Below are 18,813 nucleotides of genomic sequence, written 5' to 3'. Positions count from 1 at the left end.
CTGTGCTCAGATAATGCTTGGAACGATCACTACTTGTTTTTGTCCCCCTCCCTCATTTTCAAAATTTTATTAATATAACATGACAGTATGTAGCAAAAACCATTATACATCAAACAATCACTATTTGTGACATTTGTGCCGCAGATGGGCCTCTGGATAGTACATTATTCAAGCAAGGGAAACATTTCATTTACAAAAGGAGTAGCATTGAATATGAAGGAGCTTGCTGCTTAAGTGCATGTGCACATGAATCTAGAAATAGGGCTTGGTGTTAGTTTATTTGCCAATTTATATTTAGCCATCATGCCAAGACTGCCTCTTATAGTAAAAGATAGTTATTACCTGCTTTAAAAGAAATCAGACACAGAATAGCTAGCAGGCAGTAACAAAGTTAGTAAATTTAAATTCGAGATCCCTTTGACCCATGAGATCAGAATCAGTTCCACAGTCACTGTCAGCATGGACTACCTTCCGATTCATGCCTGATAGATGAAAATTTCAATAACGCTTCATTCTACCCAATCTCTCCAAAGGGGGAGTAGAATAAACCATGTTTTAATTTGAGTTAAGGATGGCTGAACACATAACAAGAGACTGAGCAACGTTAAGCCATAAGTCACCTAAGCATGGTCATCCTTAATGAGAGAGTAAATTGTTTATTCCAACCGCCTTGTGTAGCATGTTCTATTTCTATCACAATCAACTTCACTTGTACTTTAAAATTCTGAAAACCATTGCAAGTTTGGCCAATAAAGAAGCTTATTTCAATTTTTTATTAGTTTTTGCATTTCACATTCATCTAAAAAACCATCTTCAAGGCTCATAGCACTATGAAGAAACAAAAAATAGTAAAAGTTGTCTTGTCTGAGGTGCAGGATGACTGGCGACACTCTGATATGAATTACCAAATAGTGGTAACAGGTAATGTATACTTGGGCCCAAATTGTACAATGTGAACATGTAGAAACCAGAGCTGTGCGTGTGTAGCCCTCTCAAAAACAAACAAACAAACAAACCAAACTGCAAGTTGTGCCAGTCACCTGTTCAGTGGGGAAAAGAGAAGGTGGGTTGTTGAGACAGACCTCAGTTTCCACTGCCAAAAAACTGATTTGGTGTGATTTTCAGCTTATTTGAGGATTCTACACATGCACAGATACTGCTGGACTGAGGAATTGCACATCCAGCATAGAATCCCTTTAAAGATGCATACAGAAGCCTACTTCTGTACATGTTTCGCACCCCCCCAAAAAAACAATATCCTGAGATTTAAAAAAATGAAAAATGAGTAACAGAAATCAGTAAAAATGCAGCATTATTAAAAGCAATCCATAGTTAAATCCTATCAACTATTTATGGAAGGCTTTCTGCAGTTTGTGGGGCATCATAACAGAGAAGGAAATTGCTGATACCTCCCCTACAACAAAAAAGAAATAGAAGACAGTTGGACACCAAAAGTGCTATAGAAATTATAACTTGAGGATGATATCCAACTAAGTCACATTCAGAGTAGACCCGCTGAATTCAGTAGACTTAAGCTGATTACATAGTAAAACAGCCCAAGCTGCAAAAGAAAAACAAACAAACTTTTTTTCTGAATGCTGTATGGAAAATCACATGAATCCAACCTTTGAAAGGGAAACTTTGAAAGGAACTTGGAAGGGCATATTTTAAAGGTCTAACAGCCTATATTCCCATGCTGTACTTTGCTGCATATTTTGTGATTTTAAACATCTGCAGGGATTTTCTCACTACTTGTCCCCAAAGTGGATCTTGGCATCTAAGAATTCTCCTTTTATACCTAGTTTTTTCCCCTTGTACCAATAGCTTCTTCCTAACAAACTATGGTCACTAGCCAACATGGATCCATGGCTTGTTAAGGTGGAACAAACTACATTCCAGTTTGGACATAATTACAAGACAAGGCTTCATGGCTTGCTGCTCCCACTCACACCAGGGTAGGGGTGAAGTCAAAGCAATCAGATAGTATGAACTACCATGCTGCTTGACCCTGATAAGCTATTAACCATGGATTAGTATTATGTGCAAACTAGCCATATATACCTCAGCAGTTCTAAACAGCATAGGAGTGATATAGCGTCCATGCTGAAACCTCTGATGATTTCAAAATTCAGGCCCACTTCACATCTTTTATTAATAAGTCAGGCTAAGCCAAAACATTGTTTAGCAAGACTGTGTGAATATGTGGACTCCTAGAAATGTCTAAACCATGCTTATAATTAAGTTCTCTTGAGACTAACCACAAGCCAATAACAAACCTTGGTTGGAGCTCGTGTTTAGTCTGGACAGTGCTTAACCTAGGCTTGCCATACGTCAGGAAAATTCTCGACATGTCCTGGTTTTTGAGTGTAAAAATGGCGTCAGGGGGGAATTTTGCCGAATCAGGAAATTGTCAAGGAAAACCTGGATGTATGTCAATGCGATGGAAAGAAAAAGCAGCAGAAACAGCTCCAAAAACTCAACCATTTGGGTTTGTTCCTCCAAAAAAGCTCAACAACATTGCGGCGGGTATCAGGAATTTTACTTTTTGAAATATGGCAACTCTAGCTTAACCATGAGCCTGGATTCAGATGACTTGCTAAGCCAAACCTTCTCATAACTCCACATAGAAGCAAAATAAGTGGCTTCAGATCCTCTCCATTAGCCCACACTTTTACACTAAACCAGTGTTTGAGTTAGTGAAATATGAATCAAGCTATTATATTTTAGGTCTATCTACACCTAAGACTTTTCAAGTGTACCCCTAAAGTTATAAAATATGAATGTCACAAACATGTTTACAAATATGAACATAATATAGGTACAAGTGTCTGGGATCCATCATTATCTACAGCTCCCTATTCAGTGCACATTCATAAGCAAAACTGGGTTTGCCTCTGTGTAATATGTGAAATGCTCCAGAGACATGGGGGCTCTTGAATTAAATATTTCCAAATTCTGGAGATGGAAAAAATTCATCAGCATAACATAAATATTTGTTCCACTCAATTTTAATACCTGCCCAACTGTTGGTTTTTTTTTTTTTTGTGGGGGCTTGGCTTCTATGTTCACCTGTTATGTGAAGAACTTGTAAAGAAGGGATTGGATTAATGAAACAAAACAGAGAGAAGGGGCAATCTGCAAGAGAAAGAAGACAGCTGATGTGCAGGTCACAAAGTACAGAGCTGGAGTTCTGCTTATAAAAGATGTCCTATTATTTTGGTTTTTCTTCAAGTTTTCCCCCCCAGTTGGAGGTTTATGTGAGGATTCTAACAGCAGACATATTAAAGGCAGTATTCAATGCTGAAGTGGAAATCTTACAAAAATGGAAAAGGAAACAAATAGGAATAATGTGTATCTTGTTCCCAATTCTTCTTGATTTTTCTGTTATATATGTAACTACAGTGTCCTTTCCTCACTTGTTTCTTTTTCAAAAGTTAATACTTGTGTCTTAAAATTATTTCTTCTTTCACTTTGTGCAGCCACTTCCTTGGTAGCCACGCTACATTTTTCATTCACCCTTCTTTTCTTTTATGAACATGAAATAGCCAGGCCAACACAACTGATTTCACCTATTGGTTTGATTATGCTATCCTTGTTAAGTCACTTAACTGGATCCCAAGTGCTTTTGCAACATTTTAAAGTATTTTCCTTTCACGTTGTTGTATCCCTGTTTCAGATTACTGATACAAACAATGCACCAACATTTGTGTTTGTTTTAAAGCAAAAGCAGCCTCAGGAGGCTGCAATTCTGAACACAGAAACAATAAAACCTTGCTTAGCCCTTTGTCCATTGACAGTGCACACCCTGGTCCTACCCCACCCACAGCCACCATCAAATCATCCATAGAAATGATTTCCTTAGCAAGGTTCTCTTAGAAATATGATCTGGAAACTTGTTCTTGCAGACCTGGAGGTTGCACCCTTATGATTGCCATTACCTTTAAAAAAATGTTTTTGGGGAAAAGAACCATCAACCATGTCTTTTCTTCACTGTCTTTCTGAGTCACCAGCTTTTGCCTCAGGCCAACAGAAAATTTGTAGCATGTAATCTTGATTTATCATTAAATATTTTGTTTAGACAAACATTAATAGATGCTTCTTTCTTTCTTTCTTTCTTTCTTTCTTTCTTTCTTTCTTTCTTCCTTCCTTCCTTCCTTCCTTCCTTCCTTTCCTGTGGGACTGCACAAGTTGGTAGGTGAATTTCATTTCTTGAACCCTTTCAAATGAATCTCTCACACAAATACTGGAGCCAGTTTCATTTTCTTGGCCTCCACAGGCTCAGTGTATCACACTTCATTCAGGGTTTACCCCAGGCAGCATGGTGACCTACTCAGAAAGCTTTGGCAATCCTCTATTTGGAAATTGCAGCTCTAGGCACAGAAGAGTGTACAAAACTCCAGCACTGGTTGGACATTCAAACTCATGTCATTACAATTACATGAAGCTAGAGTGAGGCTGTGGCTGCTCTATCACAGGCACACACACTGAGGGGCATAACTGTAGAGGAGAGGCAGGCTTCCAAAGAGTTATCCATCCCTTGTTCATCAGTGTTAGAAACTGAGATATGAAAGCTAGGAGCTAAATGGCACCTTAAACCTAGGTTATGGGCGCAAAAATGGAATGTCTAGGCACATTTTTTTATAACAAGAATTCAAAACTAAAAATGAATGAACTGCAGCTAAAATATTATGTTCGTTTTTCACATGGTCTAGTTCTTCCTCTGCCCACCCTCTAATACTCCTAACGGGGTCTCTTCTCCAGTCTTCAGAAAGCAGCTGGAAGTGGGGAGGCAGAAAAATGTCCTCCTTTCCTTCCATCCTGCAGTTTTATTCTGAAATCTTAGGCACAGTACCATGCCCAGAGTTCAGAAACTGCTCACGCTAATGAATTTCCCTGTCGCAAAATGTGCCGAGAACAATGGGAGTTTCGAACTCTGCTTGTCATGATGTGGAACCCTGTGCAATCAGGGAAACATGTCATGGAGAGAGCCTAGACACACAGAGCTGGCTCCTCACAACAGAAGTGCCCTCCCAGGGAATGGACAGCAGCAGTGTGAGGGGCTGACAGAGATGCGATGGCAGAGATGGGCCCACTCCCCAACTCTATATACTGCTAGCTAGACTTGGAAGAGTGTGCCCAACTTCACAGACATATAACAGGCTGCATTTATTCATTGTATTGCAATACACTATTTTTATCTGTTATAGCTATTTAGCTAGGATTGGTTCCTAAAGTGCCCTATGACTAAAATCCACAGTAAGGATTTTTACTATGGATTTTTGCTACCATATTATTACTGATATGTTGGTGTGGTAGGGGCTGTCTCCTCTGGTTCCTGGCAGTTAGTGATGAACTCTGAGTTCCAGGAGGGAGTGAAATCAGAGATTGGGTGATGCTGGTAACAAATGCCAACTCACAGAAGTTTTCTGGCCCCTCAACGTGTTATTTACTATTCATTTCATTTCTATATTTATTTATCCTGCCTTTCTTCCAACATGGAATTCCAGGTGGCATAAATAGGGGTTTCCAGACAGCCTCCCATACAGGAGCTGACCAGACCCAGACCTGGAAATGCTTTAGCTTTAGCAAGGTGACTGAACTACGTGCCCTGAGGCTATGCTCTTGTACGTACATATGATTCGGACAGGTAGGATGTATTATACTAACACTATTTACAGTGATGAACAATTCAAAAATTTCTTGGCAAGTTGTCTGCTGTACATTTTCCTTTTAGGCAGTTTAATAGGGTTTTTTTTTGTTTTGTTTTTAAAAACCCTCTTGTGAACTGGATATACAAGTTTTCACTTTCCCTATTAGTCAGATTCTTGCTGATTGTACTGTCTCACCATTACTTCAGGTTTGTACAGAAAATTCACATCACAGTGTCCTGGAGAAAACACTGTCTTTGATCGTAGTGTCTGAGGTCTGACATCATGGAGAGCTGTGCTTTAAAGAACATGAATGCTTCTCTCCTCCCTATCTGTGAAGGGAGCAAGCTGGTACGTGATCAGAAATTATGCAGTCCTGATTTATCTCCTTAATTTGCTCTATTGAAACACTGCATATATTGCACCCCAAATCCCATCTTAAGTTTATCAAAGTCTCATAGGAATTCTAAAAGTAATGTTTGTTCCTTTGTTATGGCTGGTTATCCATTTCCCTCTGAGGCTTCTAAAAAAAAAAAAAAAAAAAAAAAAGAAGTCTGCTGTCTCAGCCATTACTTTCTCCAGCCTCCCCCTCCAGCCTCCCCCTGATCAGTCAGCTTCTGTTAATCTTGGCAGGGTTTATTTGAGCTAAATCAGTTATCTCCCTTCCAATGACACAGCAAGAGAAATATTTGGAGCCATCTTCCTGAAAATGTTCCAGGGTAACAAATAACTTAGCTGTAAATCCAATGCCAAGAAATACTTTTTTGTTCTTTAAAATGACTCCTAGTTTTAAGAACCAGTGACAGAGATTATTATTATTTATTGAGCAGCTGACAGCATTTCTATGGGGCATTTCCGCTATGTTTTTGCATATTTGATTACTTTTGATATTTGATTACTCTGCATGGATTGTGCCAACCATAAACTGTGGTGCTATTTTGAAGTTAGGGATTTATGATGCCACTGTGACTGCCGTTTCTCCTGATGACCTCCAATTACTATTGCCAAAGGGCACTGGTTGTTGGGGGAAAGCTTCAGGGTTGGGGCTGTTATTTTGAATCTGAAGTTTATCTATTCTAGGTGATGTGGATATATGGTGGCCAGAGGACAATATTTAATTTATTAAGTCCAAGACAGTTGGATGGCACCTTGTACACCTCCTTCCAGCAGCTCTTGCAGCCAAGCTGGTGCCAAACGTATGGGTCTGCTTTCCTTTGGACCACATTAATGAGGCCGAGGGAGGGGTTGTTGTCTGGGCAGCCCAGGACCTCTATACATACTGCCCAGGCTTACACCCAGGAGAGGTGCTGCTAACACAGCAGTTTGACTTCATCACTGGAGGCACATTCCATTGTCTCTTGAGACAGACAGATGCCAATATATAGTGATCATCTGACCAGCTTGCACCAACTTTTTATGAGCAAATTTCCAAATATCGTTGATGTCTTCCAGCAAATTTTCACAGAACTCAGGCCCTATTTGATAACTTATACAATTAATAATCAACACAATCAGCACACCTTGGCTGGTTTGATGGTCAATGCAAAGCGGCTAAGAAAATTCTGGCTAAGGCAATTAGGGATTCACATAAGAATCCATCAGAGGAATCCATGGAAAATTTGATCAAACTTAGACTGGAATACAAGAGTCTGCTCAAGAACAAGAAAGCTGAATATATGAAACCCAGTGTCAGGAATTGGGACTAGCAGTAATGGAACAGAGGAAAGACAAAATCTAGGAACTGGGTTGTAGCTCTGAGCTCGTCAGGAAAAAATACAAGATACATATATGATTCATAGATAAAATTTATCTCCATGTTTTTTGGTCTACTAGGTAGAGAGACATCTCTAAACACTGCACAGCTCACACAAAGAGTACAAAATAGGAGAAGCAGATAATCCAGGTGGGTTCAGTGGATGATCATAGTGAGGTATTTCATATATACAAGAACTGTGTCAAAATGCTTGTGATAGCTTGCCGGTCTCATCTCCCACTTTCAGTCCCACAATAATCACCTTACTACTTGACTTATTATGACATATTTATAATACTTGACCTCAGAAGGCAGGTGTTGTCTCACATGGTTCTTTCTCTACACAGAAAAGCAGCTTCAAATTAATACGTTCGGCAGAAGACCATTCATTTGATACAGAGTGTTATAGTTCAATAACAAGGGATACTGGCAGCAAACTAAGGTAAGCTGAAGGATCTGAATGTGCTTAGTGTGTTCTTTTTGGCTTGCTTGTTTTATTCCCCCTCTTCAGTTGAACAGCAGGCCTCTATTCAGCTCCATTTCAGAGTTTTGCCTTGTGAGATGGAAGGCAACAAGCATAAGTATTCTGCATAGGGATGAGCAGGGTGGCAAAATGGGGAAGTGGGAGCATTCAAGTGGGTCCTTAGAGGTTAAAGAAACCTCTAAATATATATAGGAATTGTGGAATCATAGAATTGTAGAGTTGGAAGGGACCACAAGGATCATCTAGTCCAATTGCAAGAAATGCAAGAATATTTTGCCCAACATGGGCCTCGAACCAATAACCCTAAAATTAAGAAAGTCATACTCTACTTAAATGATCTACCAACTGAACTATGAGAAACTTGCCTTTTCTTTTTCTTTTTAAAGCAAGCTCAACAGTCTCCAAACCCAATGGGGCTGAGGTCTGTACCAGGGGAATATTTAGGTACTTAAAGGTTTGGAGGGCATGGACCTCTTGGCACAAATTTGCATAAGAACACCATATGCTAATGTGTATAGATGCAAATTCAGAATTTAAATGTCAGAGAAGGCAAGTCAGCCTATTTCCCATCCAAATCGCCCTGTGTAAATTATTCAATTAATTTACACCCTACCCAGAGCACCTAAAATCAGTGCCCCTTCAATTCTTTTACTCCCAATTAATTTCCCAGCATATCTTTATCCAAATCAGTTAAATTCCCATTCAAATTACCCTCAAATTATCTCTCTAAAAACATTTATTCTTCCAAATTAATATCCTACCCAAATCGACCCTTCACAATTCCATTTTCCCCAAATTCGTTACCCACACAGGTAATGATCTGGGGCACTTAGAAAAAGATTTGGAGCTCAAGCCCCATGAACCCAACTCTAGCAGAGCCCCTGGTCTGGACATGCATGTTGCCCGCTTACTGCCAGTGAATGTTGCCAGCATGGGAGCAGCATTCAGGCCCAAACCTCCACCAGTAGGCTTGCATGGTATATGTTATCAGCTATTGCTTCCAAGACCAATTTCCTTCCAACGGGAATCTTTAAACTGAGAAGAGGACCCTTTCTGCATGTGTTGTGGGGGAAATACAACTGGCTTGCAAGAACATGCAGCTTCAAACCCAATTCCCTCTCTCCTCACACTTGCACCCAAACCGAACAGGAGAATGGGTCTCCAAAGCCCCTCATCTTAAGCAAGTGCCAGGCGCTCCCCTTCCTTAGCTAATATTTGATTATGGTGCCTACAAAGAGCAGTGAGCATACACAGACTGCAACTAGGATTTCAACCATACTTATATCCCATAACTACACACAGATAAACAAAGTCTGCCCCTTGGAAAACAGAGTGGCAAAACTTGATTGAACTTCAGAATGATAAAAATGATAAAAATTGCTTTATCGGTCATTGACAATTATACGCCTTCATGCAACGGACTTTGCAGTAAGTCTAACTTGACAAGTATCAATATCTAGCTTTTTAAAAAATATTAAAAAGCACTCTAGTGAAGTCCATTGTGTGATGGACACTTTTAGACAACTAAGTTCTACTCAGTGGTGAAAGAGGCAAAGAATTACAGAGTTCTGGGTAAACGTGTAAACTATTGTCTTGAAGTATCCAGCCTGATTTCCATTGCACAGTCACTATAACTATCAATATATGAGACATTAAAAAAAAGCTCATGCACCCAGGCAAATGGTAGTGAGCTGCAAAAACAGGTGGGAGGAAGAGGTATCATGGTCCTTTCTTACTAAGACTTCCTAGTGAACCAAGATTAGTAGAAAAACCTAAAGAGCCCTTTCAAACATCCAACTTCTCCTATTTGCTGAGAGGCAAAGGTGATACCACTTGCCTGGAGAGAGCTATTTCATTTTTCTCAGTTTATGGGGAAAGTGTGGGAACAAAGTAAACTCTCCAACTTTTATTCCAATTCTTTCAATTCAGAGCTCTAAAATGTAATTGAAAATGCAAAGGAAATTATCATCTTTAAAACCAGTCACCAAGAAAACCATAAGCTGTAATGCAAGGAAGAGTTTCTGCCACCAGGACACTGATGACTGGTTGCTAGTCAAATAAGGGGGAAAGCTGAAGTTGATGCTTTATTATTACCTCGAGCAAGCCATATAAACATTACAATCTCCATATATGCATCTTAGCATTTGCCTCTTCATTCAGCAACTGAGAGTTAATGCAGAAGCCCAATTCAGAAGTAACAAAATCATGGTTTGTCAATACATGCATGATCCTCATGACTGTACTTTATCCCTTACTCCTTTGTGTGTAACAAGATTTAGCTTTGATTCACAGTTTGTAACAAACAGCGATTTCCTATTTCATCTGAACACAAGAGACTCTTGTTTGTAGAAATCATAATTAGCTAACAAATCAGGATATTGAAACAAAGCATAGTCTGCTACCTTGGTTTGTTAACAAATTGTGGTTTGAATGAACCACAGTTTCTCACATGCAGACAAAACAGGAAACTGCTGCTTGTTACAAACTGCAAATGGAAACTTTAAATCTCCTCCCCTTGTGTGTAAAGCAGAGACGGGAGGGGGCAAATCATGCATGTTATATTCAGCACTTTACAGGGTATAAAGCTGTACTTCTTTATACAATTCTTAGGATTAAGTTCCACTAAACTCTGAAATTTTATGATTTCTTACTTATGGAAAAATACATTTTCCATAGTTTTTAGAACAAACATTTACATTTTATGGGTGAAAAGTATATCTTACTTTACTACTGATTCTCTAGAACTAGCATATTGGTATGATATATAATGCATTTGAAATGTAATAAATGTTGGCTATGGTCTTGCATCCATTGAAGGATTTCATTTTGAGACAGACCATCATCAAAGGTATTATAGTTTCAAATATGTGCACTTGTTTTGCAGCTGTGATAACAGTATTATCTTATTTTAGGGCTGCAATACAAAAGATACATAAAAGATACATAAAATTACTACTTCCAGAGAGCAACTTGAGAATCATAATTCAGGCTTTTGGCTTTTTACCCTTTCTCTTTAGTGGGAGTTTAAAGTTTGCAAATAGGGCAAATCCCAAAGCATCTGCATGCAATAGTTTTAAGTAGTGCATTAGGAACAAAAGTGTAATTTTAAGCAAATCAGGAAGACAGTTATCAAATTATGCTAAAGGCCTGATACAGCCCCCATTAAAGTAAATGGGAGTCTGCAGCAGGATGTTAATCAGTCTTTAAGAGCAGGTGTGTTAATTCTATGTTTCTTCATTATAGAGTACTAAGCAGATGTCTATGCCACTTAACTATTTACCTCTCAGAAAGAAGCTAGTCTCTTTTAAAAAGAACCATATTCATAAGTATCCCTTATCAACATCTCATAAAACATTTCATGTAGTTCTAATTTACCTATGTCATTATTGCTCCCTGGAAACCAATAATCATGTCTGGAAATCATTCTCTATATTCATTTCTATCTATCAGACTACTTTATTCAATAAGTTTTAAATATGCTTTCCCCAAAATAATTCCAAATAATGTTCCCATGCCTTTTAAAGAATCTCTTTCATTTAATGTTAAGCTTTCAAGGATCATCATTTGTTTAGTTTAAAATTTTATATTTAATTTCTTCAGTTTTAATTAAGTCATATGGGACAGTTAAAAAACCTTAATCGGGTGCATATAAAATTTGCTTTGCTTATGAACTTCTTTGATTTATTTATCTTTTTGTGTATATGCTAGACAGTATCGTGGAATAATTATGGAATATTAAAGAAAGTCAAACTATCAAGATAGAAGAGTAGATCATTAATGGATATCAATGATAATATCTAGAGTAAAGTTTTAATATGACTACAGAGGTTAATTTGTTTTAATACTCTCAATATGTCCATACAATATTATATGTGCAACAAACAAGTTGAATCAGTATCCACATTTGAGTACAAAAGTGAGAAATACTGGGTTGTATCCAATGTTAGTCCTATTCAGTGTTGACCCATTGAAATTAATGGGCTTGACTAACTTAGGCCCATTAATTTTAATGGGTCTACTTTGAATATAGCATAGATAGATTCAATCCATAGTTCCATAACACTGCAAGCCCATACATATCTACTCAGTAGGAAGCCCCATTTAGTTCAGTGGGGTTTACTCCCAGGTAAGCAGGTGTAGGATTGCAGCCTTAATGACTACAGAATAAGGTCAGACTATGTCTGTTCTGTGCATTTTTTGCTTAAAGGAAAAAGATAGCTTCCAGCTGCAGAAGTATCAGCATCCCTGACACCTGTAAACATTCAGTGGTCAGAACACCACTACATATCCTTCAAATGATATGGACCAGTGAAGCTGGAAGGTATCTGCACTGAACCAAACAGCCTGGTATCTCAGCAATCCACCACAACACAAACCCCATCATGTCCCAGGTGGTGTGCAGAATTGAGGCTGAAGTACGTAATGTAGTCTGTATTTCGAAAGCCAAAATATTATCCTAGAGACAGTTGCCAGACATGTTACTGTTAAGGCCTCAAATGTGCTTTTATATTTCTTAGTGCTCCTGTTACAATTTTTCCTAATACTTGGCACTAAGATACACTAAAGTGTAGCTAGATATTTTACAAAGCCTCTCTAGAGACAAAGAAAGCCAGAAGCTCTGCAGCTATCATCAGCTAAAGTTAAATGTTTAAGTTAAACATGGAGTTTTTGTTAAGTTCTGCACAGGGAAATAAAACACCATAATATGCAAAACACTATGGATCTCACAATGCTCTTCCCGATTATGCCACTTTAATAACAATTCACTGTTAACCATATATTAAAAAGACAAAATAAAAGTTTTGTGACATGTCTAGACTTTCAGACAGTTTGATATTAATACATACAACAAAAAAGAGGCATAGCTACACACAAAAATATAATATTAAACACTTCCCATCTCTTTCATTTCCCATAGTAGCAATTTAAAAGATTTTTATCATGGATTTTCATTCACTCATTTAACAGGAAAATATATATGATGTCACAAACAGTATGACATCATGACTTTGCATGGGCAATACCTGCATTTTATCAACGGCAGTATTATAAGTGAGCATAGAAAGTAGTTTAAGAGCTAGATGTAAACCCAGACATCTGCACTGTATTTGGATTGTTTTATAAAACAGGTGAAACATTAAACTGGGAATAATGTGAAGCATGTTAATGATTAACACATTTTAAGTTGTACTTTTTGCTGTTAAATATAACTTGTACATTGCATTGTAGTATCAGGGGAACAGAGCATTATATCAGAAAGAATTGTGGTAACTTCCACAGTAGAAAGATGAGGAGCTGGCAAGATACTATCCCTGTAGAAAGGGCCCAAGGAGATCATAATGGGATTTAAAACTGATGCTACTAAGCCATGGCTGTTTGCCCATCCAATTTTCTCCCCATATTGTATTTTAAGAGACATCTCCTAAATTATCCAGCACATTCCACTTTCCCTTGACACCAGTCTTGCTTGCTGTGCACTGCACCTCTAACAAGTACTGTAGTTCAGTGACTGGGCAGCTTAACACTTAAGGAGAACATCACAACCTGTTACTGAAGTTTTCCTTTCCTTTTTCAAAACTGTATTCTCCTTTTGTCCTCCCCTCCCCTAAATCAAACAAATTTAAATAAATTTAAAAAGTACTTTGCTTTCTTTAAAACACCTCACCATGGGCTGTATCAACAAAGCATCTTCCAGAAAAGTGTGGGTGCAATTCCTCATGCATTTTGACAGGGCTTGAACTTTCCCTGCAACCCGAACTTTCATCCAAGTGCATTACACAAGGAACTGACCTGTATCTTTTATCACAAGCTCACCCACAAGAGCACAAGCAGAAATCCACAGCACAATCCTATACAGGTCTACTGAGTAATAAGTCCCCATGTGACTTCCTTCCACATAAGGGTCCAGCTTCAGTTGTCTGCAAACTTTTTGCACGTGTTATTGATGCAGTAGGAAGTGACTATCCAAAACAGCTGCAGCATCTTTAAAGGGCCCCAAATATCTAAGCCATGGCTCCTTTTGGAGCCATGATATTCCTGTGGCTGTTGCTATAGTGTGTCCCCCCCCTCCATATATATTTCCTCTCTATTGTCATCCAGTGCCTATGGGAGGGTGTGTTCAACCCACCGCCTCAGCCAGGCGCTGTCCCTGTTTTGCTCACAGCTCTGTAGTGCTGAAGTCAACTTTTGAACCTCAAGTTCCATGTACCCACGCAGCTAATCCGATGAGGCTTTGTCTGAATGGGACCCCCCGCCCGCCCGCTTCGCCTTCTCTTACTTACCTGCTGGCCAGGCTCTGCCTGCAGTGCTGCCTGAAGGGCATCAGGTGGTAGTTCATGGCGTCCAGAAGCAGCTTCTGGCAGACGGGGTCGGTCCGCATGAAATCCACCGACTGGACCCGCTCGACGAGCTCCGGGGCCGGGATGAGGGCGAAGCGCAGGCGCTTCATGAGGTCCGGCGCGTACTGCATGCGGGTCTCTCGGTCGTGCTCCAGCCACAGCACGGACATCTGGAAGAGCGCCAGCTCCGACTCCACGGGGGGAGGCAGCGAGTCCAGCAGGGCGCGCATCTCCTCGAAGTTGAGCAGCAGCACGTCCTCCACCAGGTACTTGTTGGCCAGCTTCTTGGTCTCCTCGAGGCCGTGCAAGGCGGCGATCTTGCACACCTGCTTGTAGTTCTGCACCGAGATCTGGTCGTTGAGGAACTGCACGCACAGCTTGGTGACCTGCGGGATGTGCAGGATCTTGCTGACCGACAGCACCTCCTCCACCGTGTCCAGGGACAGGGTCACGTTGGCCGTGTACAGGTACTCGAGCACCAGGCGCAGCCCGATCGACGAGCAGCCCTGCAGCACCAGGTTGTTGATGGCCCGCGGGCTGGCCAGCAGTTTGTCCTCCGGGGACGAGGAGGGCGTGCCGGACTCTTCCTGCTGCTGCTGCTGCTGCTGCTCTTTGGAGGGTAGGCCGTCCTGAGCACCTGGTCCGACGCCCAGCGGGTGGTGGTGGTGGTGCCCGCTCCCCCCGCCGCCGCCGCCTCCTCCGCCTCCGCCTCCTCCTCCTCCGGCGGTGCTGGAGAAGAGCGATCGGAAGTACTGCGAGCACGAGGCCAGCACGGCCTTGTGGCAATGGAACTGCTGGCCTTGCGCCGTCAGGGTCACGTCGCAGAAGAGCTGCTTCCTCCACAGCAGGTTGAGGCCGTGGAGCAGGTTGTCGCTATGGCTCGGGTCGAAGGTAGACGTTCGGTCCCCGGACCTGGACATGGCGGGCAACCTCAGCGCACCTGACTGGAAAGCCTCCTCCGACCTGGGCAAAGAGGGGGCAAGGCGGGGTGGGGTGGGGTGAGGAAACGAGTGGTTGAGAGGCTGGGGGTGGAGGGGGGCACACCAGAACCAACGCGGAGCTTTCACAGGCCTGGCGTGTCCATCCTTATCGCAAGCACCGAGACGCGTCCTGCTCAGCCGCCCCCGCCGCCGCCACGGCGGGCTTGGGGCTGCTTAAAACTCTCGGTGTGCTGCTCTCCCCCCGCCATGGGGCTTGGGCTTTCATCTCCAGCAAGCGCTACTGCTGCTGCTGCTTCCCTCCCGAAATGGCGGGGGGTGGGGGTGGGGGTGGGACACGGCTCGTGGGCAACTACTTTCTTTCAACCCGGGAGGAGCGGAGGAGGCGCGCGTTCCACTTGCGCGCCACACTGCTGCTGCTCCCTTCGCAGGAGGCGGGAAAGGAAGGTGGGGTAGAGTTTGGGCTTGTACGGCAAGCGGCGGAAACTCTCAGAGAAACTATCGAGACGAAAGAGGGCGGGTGGAAAAACCACGCAGCCCTTGCCAAAGTCGAGGGCGGCCAGGCCGCTATTTCAGACAGCCTGCCTGAAGATGCCCCTGTCGGATGCCCCTCCCCTTCCCCAAACTGCGCCTTTCCCGCCTTTGCGAGGGACGGCGTCTGCAGAACCGCCAGACGCTTCGCCTTGAAGCAGCACCGCGAGGGCGGGGGGGGGGGGGGAGGAAGGAATGTCCTCGTCTGTGGGAGAGGAGAGGGGGCAGCGGTGTGCACCCAACTCCGGCCGCCTCTCGCTGCGCGTGCTGCACTGCATTGGGCAAAGCGGGGAGAGAGGCAGGCCGAGCCGAGTCCCCCGCCAGAATCTGGCGTTGATTCTGCGCGGGTTGCTTTTCCTGTGGGCGGAAGGCGGCGCCGCTTTAACTCCGGCAACTCTGGGAAGTTCGAGTGGGGAGGTGGGTGGATGTGAAGGGGGGGAAAGAGAGAGATTGGGGGGCATGAGGGAAGGAGAAGGAAGAGGCGGGCGGGCGGGCGCGGAAAAGTGCCCCTGCGCCGCCAGGAGCCGGAGCTCCCCAAGCCAAAGTCGCCTGGACTCTGAGGGCGGCGGCGGCGGCGGCGGCGGCTGAGGGGAATCAATACACCGAGCCTTAACCTGGGAGTTGCACCTGCTCGCGCTGAGGGGAAAGAGACCCGCGCTGGCCGTCGCCCGCCTCCGGCAGAGCCGAGCCCTCCGCGGCATCAGCCAGCGCCGCCGCCGCCGCCGCCGCCGCCACGGCTTCTCTGCGGGATCCCGGCGAGGGCTGCTACTTCCATTGTAGCTTCCCCTTCTGGTGGGCAGCGCTTGCAGTCTTCGCCTGTGGCCAGGTGGCAGGGAGGTCCCCTTCCCCGGTCACTTCCCTTGCCTCCCAACAGTCGGGGTTTCAGAAATCTCCAAGAGCCTCTCCCTTTAAGTGGACCCGGTCATTCCTCTCCCCCCCCCCCTTCACACACACCTCTCATCCGCCCTCCCCTTCTTTCTTCCTCCTTTGACCATTTCTTGCAATCGGAGTTTATTCTCCAAAGACGTGCGTGCAACACAAGTGCACCCCCCCCGATCGCCACATACTTCTAAGCCCACGGAAACCACACACACACACACACACACACGCCCCGCTTTCACGACAATAAACAAGCCACGAGAGAGAGAAAATACTCAAGACGGATAGACCGAAGGCCAGAAACTTACCTGCTCCACAACCAGCTGCCAAAGTAAAGGTTCACTTAAGCTCCCCCCCTAAAAAAAATCAATTGTCCTTCCTTTTTAAAGGTTTGATCGCTCCTTCCAAAAACAAAAACAAAAAAACAAAACAAAAAAACCTTCTGGTGCCCAACTCCAAGCAGTCACTCTTTACAATTTATTTTGTCGTACATCATTTGATCACCATGAATTAGCAACAGCAAGAAAATGTACGAGAGGGAGAAGGGGAGAGAGAGAAAGAGAGAGAGAGAGCGCGCGCAGAGCTTTCTGCAAGAGAAGAAGAAGAAAAAATGTACGTGTGACAAATTATGCTACCAAGAAACAACACATCATTATCCTTGGGCCTGGGGCTCAGTGAGTCGTAACGAGAGTAATAGGAAATCCACGGTTGGGGAGAGAAACGGTCGTGCATGGCCGGTGGAGAGAGACCATACAGGGGGATGGATGCTGGAGAGACTCGCAAAATTATGGCTCAAGGCTATTGTAAAAATTGTCGAGCGTAAATGACTGCGATTTCAAACATCTTTGGAAGAAAGAAGGGGAGAAAGCGACCCCCTCCTCTGCCTCTCTCTCTCTCTCCTCTCTCTCGTCTCTCTCTCTCTATAAAGAACCGTCAAGTTTTAGTGCGCATTGCTAATTAGTCAATTTCTCTCTGCCTTCACAGGCTGGCGACTTTGCTGCTGAGCTGAAACTGCTAATTTCTGTGACCAGCTTTTTTTCTTAGCTGTGATCTGGATGAATGAGTAGCTGTCTCACAGAGATGACAAAAATAAACTCTAATCCCCCCCAAAAAATTTCCACTACATCTTTCTCATGCATAGATTTATGATCTTCAAGCGCCCAGTGCAATATGCAAACTTTTGTGTCTGCACAGAATGGTGTTGGAATCATACTGCACTGTATTTGTTTTCTGCCTCCCCTCCCCTCCCTAGCTGCCCCATGTGATGGAAATGTCTGGTCTCAGTACAAGAGATATTGTCACCCCCCCAACCCTCTGTTATTAGTTTGACAGGGTACACCCTCCATTCATGCATATGTGAAGGAGAGAGATGAAGAAGCAGAGGTAAAGTGAGGCTAGTGCATAATATTAGTACTATAGCTGTTGCTTTTTCTTTGATTCATCTGCACCACCTACAATTTATGCTCTTGTTTGAAAGCATATTTTCTCTGTCATTTTGTCTGGTTAGACAACTGTCTCTGTGCTTCACTGTCAGCTCCTCAGCAGAGAAAAGGTTCAGAAGTCACTTTTTATTGTCAGATTAGCATATTGCCAGATTCACCTTCCAGTTTAGAGACTTTGCAGTGCAGAAGCCTGACCCAAACCACAGGAAAACAACTACTCTTTAGCAAGCAGAGCCTTTCAACTTTTTGCCTGATCTAGAGATACTTATGAACTTGCACCACTCATTTCCTAGGGCGAGGTAGGAGGTGGTGGTGGTTTGGTGCAGGTTTTGTGGATGCTTTATTAAATTGAGTCATAGGTCTTTGAAGAAATTTTGGTGTATTCCTCCCACCAACAGGCACTGGAGTAGTGGACAAACTGTCCACACTTGATCCTGTGATATATTACATCATCACTTTTATAGCTCTGTTCTTCCGTTGTCAAATCTCCAAATGCCCAAAAAGGAATATATGACCTTGAATAAAAATCCCATTAAAGGAGACTTGAAGAGAAGCACTTCACAGAAAGTTGGAGCTGGGATAAAATCTTAAGATTCCCAACTAATAAGGCTCTTGTAATTAAAATGCATGCCAGGGGGTTTATCTGGAACACTAGCCCTTATTTTCTTCCTTCTTAGTTTACAAAAGAATGCAAAAACATCTGCTGATGGAAGAAAACCAGCTGGAAATCAAATTTTACAGGAAATGGGGAGACCCACATTACAGTGCAGCAACTGATATCATAAAGAAAATGAAGGTGC

General features: G+C 42.8%; 1 protein-coding gene across 2 annotated transcripts in view; it reads right to left on the bottom strand.

Moving 5' to 3' along the window:
- The window catches only part of KLHL14 (kelch like family member 14), a 60,712-nt gene extending 43,021 nt beyond the window's left edge, over positions 1-17,691 (bottom strand). The window contains exons 1-2 of one of the 2 annotated variants that reach the window (XM_081014444.1): positions 16,880-17,691; positions 14,167-15,186 (exon numbers count right to left, since the gene is read on the bottom strand). In XM_081014444.1, the coding sequence (XP_080870570.1) occupies positions 14,167-15,143 (977 nt within the window). In that variant the 5' untranslated portion in view covers positions 15,144-15,186; positions 16,880-17,691. Of the gene's footprint in view, positions 1-14,166; positions 15,370-16,879 lie in introns of those variants that run through there. The other variant, XM_081014445.1, reaches the window with a different exon arrangement.
- Positions 17,692-18,813: the final 1,122 nt, after the last annotated feature.

This window comes from Podarcis pityusensis (genome assembly GCF_964106645.2).
Source record: "Podarcis pityusensis genome assembly, chromosome: 7".
NCBI classification, from domain to species: domain Eukaryota; kingdom Metazoa; phylum Chordata; class Lepidosauria; order Squamata; family Lacertidae; genus Podarcis; species Podarcis pityusensis.
This window is presented reverse-complemented; position numbering and strand designations above follow the sequence as displayed.